The sequence below is a fragment of the Convolutriloba macropyga genome, chromosome 3 (assembly GCF_964194025.1).
Source record: "Convolutriloba macropyga chromosome 3, txConMacr16.3, whole genome shotgun sequence".
NCBI lineage: Eukaryota > Metazoa > Xenacoelomorpha > Acoela > Convolutidae > Convolutriloba > Convolutriloba macropyga.
In genome coordinates, this window is record NC_134470.1 from 19,878,530 (window position 1) to 19,891,081 (window position 12,552).

Sequence of the window (12,552 nt, forward strand, 5' to 3'; positions counted from 1 at the left end):
CAAATGGAAGTGCAACATAAAAGAGGTCAGACTTGTCAAGTGTTCTTTTTTGATCAAAGGTATTGCGCCATAAAAAAACTTTCCCTTCATTATTCGTTGATTTCAAACAAACGCAAGCTGTTCAATGCTACACTGTTCAAGGTCAGTAATTTTGTGTTATTTAAGTCCTTTGAACTTTAGCTTTGCTAATTGCTCTTCTGGACGCCGAAGTAGATAAAAAGATTTCGGCTTTAACTGAGTTCGGGTGAATAAATTGCGGGTTTAAATGACTGGGGGTGATTATATACGAGGTTAAATTATAGGAGGTTAAGTAAATGGGTGTGAAAAGAGGTAGAACCGTCCTCCACCTGTCGATTTGAACCACCATCGCTTTAACCCCCCCTCCGCAACGCTTGCAAACACACTGCGGTAACCCCCTTAATGCTAGCATCTCTAAGCTCCAGCTGGCTACTGCCGAAGCCAACCGCTTACCAGTTGTTTGAGAGGCATTTGCCGACGTTAATCGCTAATGTTTAGATCTTCTAAACTGCAACTTAATAAAGACCAGCACATTTCTTTTCTAACCTTTCAATAACAATTGCAGCGCTATTGCCGGTTGGTGAGGTAATTGTTTCGGTAAAGATAATTAGAATGTCAATTGATTTAAGTCGGGAGCGAGCCTTTAAGGCTGGTTGCCGAAAATTTTTCTGCCATTTTTTTGCAAGCTCATATTGTGAAGGCAGTAAAATTATTCGGTTTGATAATGTAACTATTTGATTCACGTCATTAGTTTACGTATTGTTGGCCCGAATTCATTCTGACAAAAATGATAAGTAATCTCCGTTCAAATTTAGCGATTGGCTCAATGATAAAAATGCAAATTTTAATAGAATTGGAAAAAAAACTTTCCTTTTAGAAAACAATGATAGAATTTATTCGCTAGAACTTAAGTTTTTCTTAGAAAAATGAATACTACGATTGTTCTGGCTTGTAACTGTCCGCCTTTCCGTTATGCAAGTGCATAACAATGATCATTGCATATATCAAAATACACTACTTTGAAAAACGGGTTTAAATCATTTAGGTTTTTTTATTTGATGTGATTGAACATTAATTGCAAACGCATATTACCGATCTTCTTTGTCGTATTTATAAACGTGCAATTATCTTAAAATTCTAAGTTTATATTTGAAGTTTTTCATGATTTTGATTTCTGTCTGACTTTTGTCAAGCATTGGAAAATGTTTTACCGATATTTATTGTTCAATTCATGTTACTAAACTTAAAATTTTACAACAAAAAATAAACAAGCCATGTAATCTGAAGCCTCCTCAGGTAAACTTTAGCGCGTTAACTAATTTATGGTTAGTTCTGCGAAGGTTGTGACTCGTTTCCGCTGCCTGAATGTTGTGATGATTTATCAGAGGAGTCAAGTGACTCTCGCCTTGTTCGTCTACTGGGCTGATGACTGCTGCGTCTGTCTTTTCTCCTTAATTCTTCCTCTTCCTCCTTTTCTTTTTCCTTCTGAGCTTCTTTAAGTTTCTTCCTTATATCTTTCCCCAGCGCTTTCGCCTGCTCACTGTCCACGCCGTTCTCTGCAAACAAATTATTTCTAGAAAAAAACTTGTGACAACCATTTTGATCAAAAGGATATACCAAAAACAACAAACGCTTTTTCGGAAAAAAAGCAGATTTTTGAGAAAGTGATTTTTCCGTTGTTTAATAAACATAACCGACTAAACGTAGGAAGAATTGCTCTCGAACGACTAATGGGAGCTCTAATCAATTGCAGCCTGCTTCAATGGGGAAAGGTGGAAGGGAAGGGGAGCCTAAATGGGACTAAGAAATTCAATAGTGGGCTTCAAATAACCACATTAGAGATCAATATATACCACTATTAAGATTTAAAGTAAAAAAATGGCTCCAGTTTCTGCGCAATTTTCATTTGACTTTTAGTATTAAATTGCCGCCAATTGGGTTCAGCTGCTTGAAAATGTGATTGAGAGAGAATTTTAGATCACGCGAAACGCAAAAAGTCAAGGTCGTAAAAGTCACTCGAGAAGTCAAAATTGTCAAGCGAAAATTTTGAATAAAAAACATAGCCAGTAGAATACCGGAAACGACTCGAATCGTCGTGCATTGAAATCTCTAACCTAACCTTACCGAAATCAGAACATCAAAATAGACAAAAGAAAAAAAAAACAAATGTAGCCCAACAAACCACGTTAAAGTGTTTTAAAAATGCCGACAACTTTTTAGGTGCATGGAGGGAGCTAGGAGGGGTAGGTGGGTACTGCTGGGGTAGTTGGGGGGGGGGGGGGGGGGTAGGTGTGGGTAGTTAGGTGAAGGTAGGGGATAGTTTGGGGGGTAGGGGTAGATGGGGGGAGGGTTAGGTTGGGGCGGGGGGGGGGTAGGTAGGTGGGTGGGTGGTGGGTGGGTAGATAGGTTGGGGAGGTGGGTAGTGCTGGTGTAGATGGGGGGAGTGTAGGTCGGGGTAGTTAAGTGAAGGTAGGGGGTAGTTTGAGGGTAGCGGTGGGGGGGTATGTATGTGGTGGGGGTGGGGTAGGTAGGTGGGTGGGTGGGTAGATAGTTTGGGAAGGTGGTTAGTGCTGGTGTAGTGGGGGGTGTAGGTGGGGGTAGTTAGGTGAAGGGAGGGGGTAGTTTGGGTGGTAGGGGTAGGCAGGGGGTGGGGTAAGTTGAGTCGGGGGGGGGGTAGGTGGGTGGGTGGGTAGATAGGTTGGGAAAGTGGGTAGTGCTGAGGTAGTTGGGGGGGGGGGGGTAGGTAGGTAGGTGAAGGGAGGGGGTAGGGGTAGGTGAGGCATAAGTTGGGGAGCTGGGGGTGCAGAGGCGGTGGGGGGGGGGGGGTACATAGGTGGGGGGGGGGGTGGTAGATAGGTGGTGGGGGGGTTTGTGCGGTATAGTTTAGATAATCAGGGTTGACTTATATAGGAACAAAGAGTCTCAAAATGACCTCTTCACCTTGAACGTTACCAGCAGTTCCTAATTACTATACCTTACAAACGAAGCTACTGTTTAAGTCCAATGTTCGAAAACAGAAGTCAACAATCAAAAACGGAGGTAAATGCTCGAGCAGAAAAAAGTCAAATTTCAAGTCATGAACAAACTTGCTTTCTGCTAAAAAACCTGTCGAATCTCAATACTCCTCTTCGAGTCGTAAAAGCCTGTGGAATGTCAATACTCCTCTTCGAGTCGTAAAAAGACACACGCGTTTACAATAATTGCTATGAACTTCGTTCAAGAGCAATTAAACATTAGCTAATATTTTGTGAATAGCATACTTGACCTCTATGGTACAACTTTGAATTGTATGGTGTTCTTATTGCGATGCAGTTATCATTCATATTATTTGATGTTTTTATTATTATTATTATTATAACATTGGAGTAGTATTAAGTCTAAGAACATTGGAAAAGAAGCGATTAAAAATTCAATTCTTGATCACTTCAGATAAAAGTAACAACGTAAAGCAGTAATAATAATGATTCGTGAAATGTTCTACTTTTCTTTTTGCAAAAGCTCACCTGTGATGACATCGAGGAGGATTTGTTTGATGTCACCCTCTGATAGATCGCTGAACACTGCCAGCTTCACTATCATCTCTTTTCTACTCTCCTATAAATACATGCTATGTCTTTTATTGTGGAAAAGATAACCGTTAGGCGAGGCCGGACACGAAGTAACTGACTTGACGTTCAAAAATTGCTTTCCTTGTACCGGTTATCGCCAAATTGTTTTTTACAGAATGCTGAAAAAGTGCAAGGATCGAAGTGTCAGATCTTACGATTTAGTAACTGCAGGGAAAAAAACGAAATAACCAATAAACGTTGACAATTGTTGGGCTAAGGCAATTTTTTTTATCCCACAACAATTTTTTCGTAAGAGGACAGTTTTTCATCAACAGAAGAGTGTCATACCGTAATTTTGATGGAAAACTGTTCTCTTATTCAACCACGCTCAAATACGGTATGCTATATTACCCAAAAAATGTAATACTGATTTTATCTTTACTTAAATTGGGAAAAATAAAGCTTAGGAAAAATATAGCAGAAATTCTAATGGAAAGATGAGAATTGAAAACAAAAAGCGCAGATGGCGTTAAATGGATTAACCCAAAGTTCCCAAATTCGAGGAAAATTGTCCTAATATTAAGGTTTTTTTTACAAACGTTTGTAAAGTGAAAGCCTAAAATTCCTTAATACTAAATGGCAAACGTGGTTTGACTAATTGGCTATCAGTATGGAATTTTTCGGGCCAATTTTTCTTAAAGAAACCCTGATGGAGGCCTGAGTGGCATTATAAATTGCATTAACCTCCAGTGAAGCTTCAAATTTCTCCTTGAATTTCTGCTCCAATTTGTCCTGTTCTGTCTTTTCTTCTTCCCTCAGCTCCCTTTTAAGCTGCATCACTAGTTTCTGCTTATTTTGGTCCAAAATTAAGTTTCTCATTTCTTCATCTGTGATCTCGTGTTCTTTCACGTGTTTCTTAGTCTGCACTAAACTTTCTTTAGCAAGCTGCTCTTCTGAAACTTGTTGCTTTAATTGCAATTTGGTCTTAAGTTTGATCTTTTGCTCTTCTTTTTGCGAATCGAGTGTCATTTTTGCGTATTGCTTGTTACGCTCGAATTCTTCAAGTATTTTGGCAATTTTCTGTTGAATGTTTTGGTTTTGAGAGGTTGTTTGTTTGTTTATTTTTTCGTTAATCTGGTCCGTAACTTTTCGTTCCATCTCTTCAATAGCAGTGTTTTGTCGTTTTGAGATGAGTTGTCTTCGAGCTGTGTGAGCATTGACTTTAGCCATGAATGAGCTCACTTTTTCTTCCATTTGTTCGATAGCCATGTCTCTTTGGACTGTGGAATCCCGTTGAAGGTTGAGTGCCTCGACTGCCGTCTCCTGTCCAACTCTATCTTCCTCAAATTTCAATTTAGTCCTCATTGCCTGAAAGCACATTAAATTATATTAGCAAAAACTGCACAGCTGAATTATCAGAATAAATGAAGAAAAAAAATTGCTGAAGAAAATTTGTTCTGAATTAAAAATTTAATTTATATCAAGTTAACTTCAACATTTCAGAATTGTAGCTATTGAAAATGCTGGATGATTGAGAAATTATTGTCATATAAATTTTTTTAAAAAAAGATGGCTCATGCGGGTCTGTACTTATCACAGTATGTTCCAACATGCCTCTCAATAATGCAAAAATAACCGTTAACGTTCTGCCAAAAAACCAATGAGAAAGCAACTTATCCAAAAGCAACTTACAAGCATTGAAAAAAAAACAATTGTACTGTTTCAACGAAAAATTTTGCCGTCTTCTTTCGGCCGACAAGAACGAAAACTCTTAACGCATTCCAGTAATATAGAAGTATTACAATTTTAAAGACTTTGAAAGGCACGGACACAAACAAAATTTGCAAACCCAAACGCTATAAACTTTATACACACAAATACATAAGTACAAACTCCAATACCAAAAAAAAGTTTGAAAATTTTCATTATGGCAACTGATCTTTACTGAAGCTCGTCACCGTTCATTTAGGTCTTCTTTTTTCATCTAATCAGATAGGTGATGAAATTTTGAACTTTCATGAGAATAATAAATTAATCAGCTTTTTTAAATAAACGTCTCGAAATTGTGTTACCGGCGAGCTTTAAAAAAACATATTTTTGATTTGATTTTGGTCAGATTTAAAAGCGATTTAAAGGTCTGATTGTTTCGCACTCTGCATGTATTTGTATCTAACATTTAAAGGAACTAATTCTCTCAGACTAAGTTCTCCTTTTCTCTCTCGCACTCTTAGACACACACAATACAAACAAAAAAAACAAACAAACAAATATGAACCCGATTCCAAAAAAATAGTTTTTTAGGTTTTTCCTTTGGCAACTAGACACTGACACCCATTGTTCGTCACCGTTCATTGCACTATCATTTGTTTTAATTGGCAAAATAGGTGTGGACAATTTGGCATAATTGTAACGATAATGATAAAATTGACTTTAAAATTTAAACTAAACATTTTAGGTTTTTCCAAAAAAGGATGTCATTTTCGATGCTTAATGAGCATAATAGCCCAATAAAGTTTTAGAAAAAATATCGCAGAATTATTACATTCTAGACCTATTAAATCCATTCTAAAAAAACGCAATTTGCAAAATTTATTAGGTTATTTTTTTAAGTTCTAAAGCAGTTTTTGTACTCTGTTCAACTTGTTTTAACATGTAAAATTTCGTTAAAGGCCGTCATTAAAGGTTCCTATTAAGTAGCAGTGATATAGATGGGTTGTCGGTTGTATGTTTTTTACGATTGGGCGTTTTCACTCTTTGGGGTATTTTTCACGAAACAGAAAATTTTAAAAATACTTATGTGAACCGATAAAGAAAAGAAATATATCTTTCTCTTCCTTCAAGAAAATTTCGCTTTTATATGAAGAGTTTCACAATTCAAATCACCGTCGAACTTTCCAATTTTAAAAAAACTCCAGCAGACTCCAAAAGATCAGTTCGAAGAGCAATTTCATAAAACAGGTGAAAATGATTTTCTTCTTTCTTTCAGAAAAAAATGTATTAAGTTTTGAACCTGGAAACCATAAACTCTTTAATTCTCAATTTTTTCAAACGATCTGATCTGTTCATACAAGGTATTATAATAAAAAAAAAATCAGAAAACATTTCCAGCTTTACTTTTGAAAAATGAATTTGATTTATTGTTCTTTCCAAGAAAGCAATTTTTTCACGTATCCGCGGCTTTCAGAACACAAATTTTTAACTCTGATGAAAAACTGAGAAATGTTTGCCAAAACAACTCTAGACAAATAGATTTTTCTGCATTTACTTTTATATTTTCAAAGTTGAGTTTAGGAGTGCTCTGAATTGACTGAAGTCCTTAGATTTTCCAAACAACCTGTTCGACTCAAAGAAAAATTGGTTACATTACTTTTTAATCAACAGAATAATAGGAGATTGATAAAGTAGTTTTTCACTTGATGTTTTTTTTCCTTTTCGATTTTTCCTTCGATATTTTAAAGTGTTACCCTTTTCCAAATTCCTGAAATTTTTTATATAAATCAAACATAGATCCTGTGGGCTACAAGATGTTGTTTTTCCTTTTACTTTACGATGCGTAAACGGAAACTGAAAATTTGACTGAAGAAAAAAGTCAGCCTCGCATATATATTCCCCCATTTTGAAAAATTTGAGATTGAAAATTGTTAATTTAAACTTTGCTGTGGAAATAAATGCCTTATTTTATTAAAAATCTTTGAAGCAAAACAAAAATCAACAGCTTCCTATGCTCACTAAGCTTTTCTTTATCTAACACTAATCGGGAGTGTTCACAAAAAAAACCCATTCAACTTTTGGATAGTAATCAAATCAAATAAAAATGATAAGCAAAAGAAATCAAATTATAAATAATGATCGCGCACAATAAAATTATACTTTGTGACATAGCAATAAAAGCAAAATTTATGCTTCTAAAAAACTTTCTTAGCTTCCTTTTTTGGTTATTAATTCTTCGGTAATCTTATTTGCCTGCTCTGGTTTTCCGTAGTTGCGGATAGTTTATCAGATTGTGATTATTTAACTTCCAGCACTAAAATGCAACAAAACCGAAGTTTGTCAAAATTCTACGTCTAAGATTTTTTTGGATATAATTATTTGCTTTTCAGAAAAGCGGTTCATTTTTTACAATAAAGAAAGACAAAAATGTTTACTTGAAAGTATAAACATTAACAAGCAATAAACTCTCTTGTCATGCGGAATCCACAAAACGTTCGTACAATAACTCTTCAGAGGTATCACAAAATGAAGTTTGAGTTTCTTTGAGAAAAAAGCGTGAAACGAAAACCTAAACAAAAATATAAACAATAGAAAACTTTGGGCACTACATTTGCCCATTATCTTCAAGTTCAACCCAAAAGAAATCCACTCGCAGAATTGAGAAAACAACATTTGATTGATCCAATGCCTGTTCAGCAATCACGATGAGTTAGCCATAGAAAGCACTACAGATATTGTCGCTGTTCTAAATGAAAAATTCTTATTTGCAAAAAAAATTCTTCTTTGTTGGGAGGGATGCATGAGAAATTTGCCTTCCTAAAGATAAGAAACGAGTACTGCATTAAAAACTGCATTTTAAAATTTGTTTTTTGTTATTTTCAAGAACCTGGGACTTGCTCATTCTTCATTCGATTGTTTCAATTCTGATGTTTATCTTAAGTTCTCTTTGTATGTTCATCAACATCATGGCTGGTTTTGGAGTATCTACAGGTTAGGAACTGTCGGAGACGGAACAAATAAAAACAAAAACATCCGTGGTTTAGTAAACGCAACATAAATAGACATACGAAAATTGAATAACAATTAGGTAGTTCGTTCATATTTAAAGCTTGAGTTAATATTGATGCAAATAATTCTATTACTCTATGAATTCTATTACTATGGATGTGAATATTACTCTAACTCTATTTTGCTATAAAATCGGCAGACGTGCAATCGCTGCTGTTATTCCTGCTTAGCGGAGGAGTAGATGTTTGGTTCTTAGAGCAGAGAGAGGAAGAGAGAGAGAGAGAGAGAGTTTTAGTGGAAAATGAAGCGGCTTAAGTTTGCGATGGTTTAGTACTGATTTCCTTTACCAGCAAGCTCTAGGCTCGTGCGTGTTTACAATTGAGTCAACACGACTAAAAAAATCACAAGACCTATGACTAGCTCCGAATCAATTCCTAGGTCATTCGTGGAGCCGACTATTAGTCGTCTTCAGTCATATTTTCGTTTCAGACTTGCTGCTGTGAAGAGCGGCCTGGATAGCTTCAGTATCCTTCACTTAATACGCGTCTCAATAGCGGCAGTGAATCAGCCGGCATGGCTTGCTCTATAGTGTATTAAATAATACACAGCAGTATTTGGCTATGAATAATGTATTCATTCACTCAACGCATTTCACGCAGCATAGCTCTCTCTTAGTTTTCCGTCAGTTTAGACTAAGTCTAAAGCGTTTACAAAGTTGACGGTTAAATAATTATACTCTCTGTAGTATCGGTAATTGCGACGGCAATTATCCACTTAGCAATACTACAGCTCACCCCGATTAAAATAAAAGAAAAATTTTGCTCTATCGTACAATGTTTACATTAAGATTATTAAAGAAACAATAATAGTTTTTTGCAAAAAGTTGCAAATTAAAAAGCAACATATTAAGAATTACAAAAGAAGTACAAAATTGAGATCATTTAACTTCCAGCACTAAAATGCAACAAAACCGAAGTTTGTCAAAATTCTACGTCTAAGATTTTTTTGGATATAATTATTTGCTTTTCAGAAAAGCGGCTCATTTTTTTACAATAAAGAAAGACAAAAAAGTTTACTTGAAAGTATATACATCAACAAGCAATAAACTCTCTTGTCATGCGGAATCCACAAAACGTTCGTACAATAACTCTTCAGAGGTATCACAAAATGAAGTTTGAGTTTCTTTAAGAAAAAAAGCGTGAAACGATAACCTAATCAATAATATAAACAATAGCAAACTTTGGGCACTACTTTTGCCCATTATCTTCAAGTTCAACCCAAAAGAAATCCACTCGCAGAATTGAGAAAACAACATTTGATTGATCCAATGCCTGTTCAGCAATCACGATGAGTTAGCCATAGAAAGCACTACAGATATTGTCGCTGTTCTAAATGAAAAATTCTTATTTGAAAAATAAAATTCTGCTTTGTTGGGAGGGATGCATGAGAAATTTGCCTTCCTAAAGATACGAAACGAGTACTTCATTAAAAACTGCATTTTAAAATTTGTTTTATGTTATTTTCAAGAACCTGGGACGTGCTCATTCTTCATTCGATTGTTTCAATTCTGATGTTTATCTTAAGTTCTCTTTGTATGTTCATCAACATCATGGCTGGTTTTGGAGTATCTACAGGTTAAGAACTGTCGGAGACGGAACAAATAAAAACAAAAACATCCGTGGTTTAGTAAACGGAACATAAATAGACATACGAAAATTGAATAACAATTAGGTAGTTCGTTCATATTTCAAGCTTGAGTTAATGTTGAGGCAAATAATTCTATTCCTCAAGCGAAGAGCGCCCAATTGATATGTGTTGTTTTGCTGTAACTTCTTAAGGCTGCAGAGCTGTTCATTTGCACTGTTTTTTTAATGATGAGGCTATTGTGAGACAATTTTTTAAACAGCTTCAAAAGATTTGTTTCAGGTATTTGTACAAAAGTTTAAAAATTTTAGATTGTTGGAAACTAATTTGGATATAATGAAAAATTATGATTGTTGTACTTTTTGCTACAATGATTTGGCTTCTCTTCTCAATTTGGTTATTTTATCTTGAATACAGCAGATGAGTTTTCTTTTTTCTCCTTTCGAGCCACTCTTCTCAATGCTGGATTTAATTGGTCCAGAACTCCGTGCAGCTGGGAATCATATCAACTATTGTGGATACAACCGTGCTTAAAAATTGTTTATAAAGACTCATTATTTCATGTAAAACTCAACTAACATTCTCTTTCTCACTTGCACTTCTTTGACTGTACGGCATGGACAATAGGGCCGCTTTCTGTTTGTCTTTATAGATCTGCAACTTGCAGAGTCGATCGGAACATCTGTAGTCCACCCTGAAATCATTGTATTTAGAACATTGACAGTGATTTTGATAGATTTGATTAATTCCGACAAAGTGAATTGTTTGAATAGGTTGAAAACAGACTGTAACCGGCTTGAATGTCCTCCCGAAACTTATGTACTGAAGTGTGCTACACTCAGTAACACTATTTGATAATCTTAGTGCTATTTTGAGAATTTACGTTATAGTGCGTGAAGCACAAACTTGAATTGGACAAGGTCCATTTTAACGTGTGAACAAATTATTAAAGTAGTTTTGAATAAACTACTATTTTAAGATCACTAACTCAAACTAAAACTATCATGACTTGATATTATCACGCCACACAGATAACACCAAGTTAACCTTGGTAACTCTGTCGACACTGTTATCTTTATCCAATAGGATACAAGATAACCACGTGTCCGCATGTATAAAAGGAGCTCGCACGCTCAACCACCACTTATTCTTAATTTCAACACTCTTTGGTCCCTGATAACTTCTGATTTAAAATCATACTCCCGTATTGCTCCCTTGCTCAATCTCAGCTTACTTGAGATATTTTTCTAACTTAGAATAATTTGTGACTTGTTCTTAACTAAGAACTCTCTAAGTCATAAAATATTAACTTAGCACAAATTTGGAAATCAGGTAAGTTAAACTTAACTTCTCTAAACTATAAAATTCTATCTAAGTTACAAGCTAACTTAGAATAATTCAACCTGTGCTATTTAGTGCTATCTCAGTCTTAATAACTTTAACTATTCTATCCTTTCATGCTCGGTTCATATTTGATGCCGTTTAACATAACTTATTAACTGATATTTGCATTTAACTTTCTTTAATACTTAACCATATACCAAGATTAAAACTAGGGGTTCAACTCTCAGTTTATACATGTGGTCCAGCGATTAACCCCGTCGTTTAAGTATTTAATGTACCGATCAGTAGTATAAATGGTGGTCCCAGAGAGGCTACTTCAATTTAACTTGTTCAATTAATACAGAGAGACTACTTTAATTTAACTTGTTCATTTAATACCGAAAAGGCAATCTCAATTTAACTTGTTCATTTAAACTATCAGAGAAGCTTGCCTATATTTAACTTGTTCACTTATTATAGAGAAGCCATTCAATTTATTTGTGTAATTTAACTATTCAAAGGGCTTCTCACTTAAATTCTTATTTGAATTAGAATTAAACTATCCCTCTTTTCTAAATAGTTTTATTACAATAACTTCAGTCTTTTAAACAATGACAAGTCCTGGTGATAGTACTCCTCCAGCTGCCGTTACTCCCCCACCTGAAACTCCCATAACACATCCAAATCTTCACTTGTATTTTTTTCAGGCAATGATCCTAATCAGGATGCCACTTCTTTTTGGAACTCTGTAGAAAACAAAATGCTCTTTTCACTAGGAACTAGGCCTACAGCACCCGCTGCACAAACTAGCTATGATAAAAGGCAACAATCCTTATTCGGCTCACTTTTAACTGATAGAGCAATAGAATGGTTTGAAAGTGAAGTCACAGATTGGAATACTTTAAGAGATGAGTTTTTAAAAAGATTCACAGACGGTAGAGACCAATTTAGATTTAGACTTGAGGTTGAGAACACATTCAGGCAAGAAGGAGAATTAATAAAGAACTATCTACATAGACTAAAGAGTGGAGTTGATAAAGGTTGGCCAGAAAAGATACCGATAATTATTGAAGGTGATGACAATATAAGAAGGGAGAAAGAAATCCAACAAAGACAACGAAGTCAGAAATACATAGATTTTGCTATAAGAGGACTAAGACCACAAGGTTTAAAACGCAAAGCGCACGAGAAACTTATTGAGAATCCTTCAATAACTTGGACACAGTTTGTTGATCACTTAGTCATAAAGGACTTAACATTTTCTGTAACAGCAGAACCTAATGGAGCGACAAGACTAGAT

At 35.4% G+C, this 12,552-nt stretch overlaps 1 protein-coding gene across 1 annotated transcript in view; it reads right to left on the reverse strand.

Annotated features, from left to right (window-relative positions):
* Positions 1-1,223: 1,223 nt before the first annotated feature.
* Positions 1,224-12,552, reverse strand: part of LOC142336039 (uncharacterized) — a 64,939-nt gene continuing 53,610 nt past the window's right edge. The window contains exons 14-17 of the mRNA XM_075384531.1: positions 10,509-10,623; positions 4,311-4,934; positions 3,522-3,612; positions 1,224-1,574 (exon numbers count right to left, since the gene is read on the reverse strand). Of these exons, the coding sequence (XP_075240646.1) occupies positions 1,345-1,574; positions 3,522-3,612; positions 4,311-4,934; positions 10,509-10,623 (1,060 nt within the window). The 3' untranslated portion in view covers positions 1,224-1,344. The remainder of the gene's footprint in view (positions 1,575-3,521; positions 3,613-4,310; positions 4,935-10,508; positions 10,624-12,552) is intronic.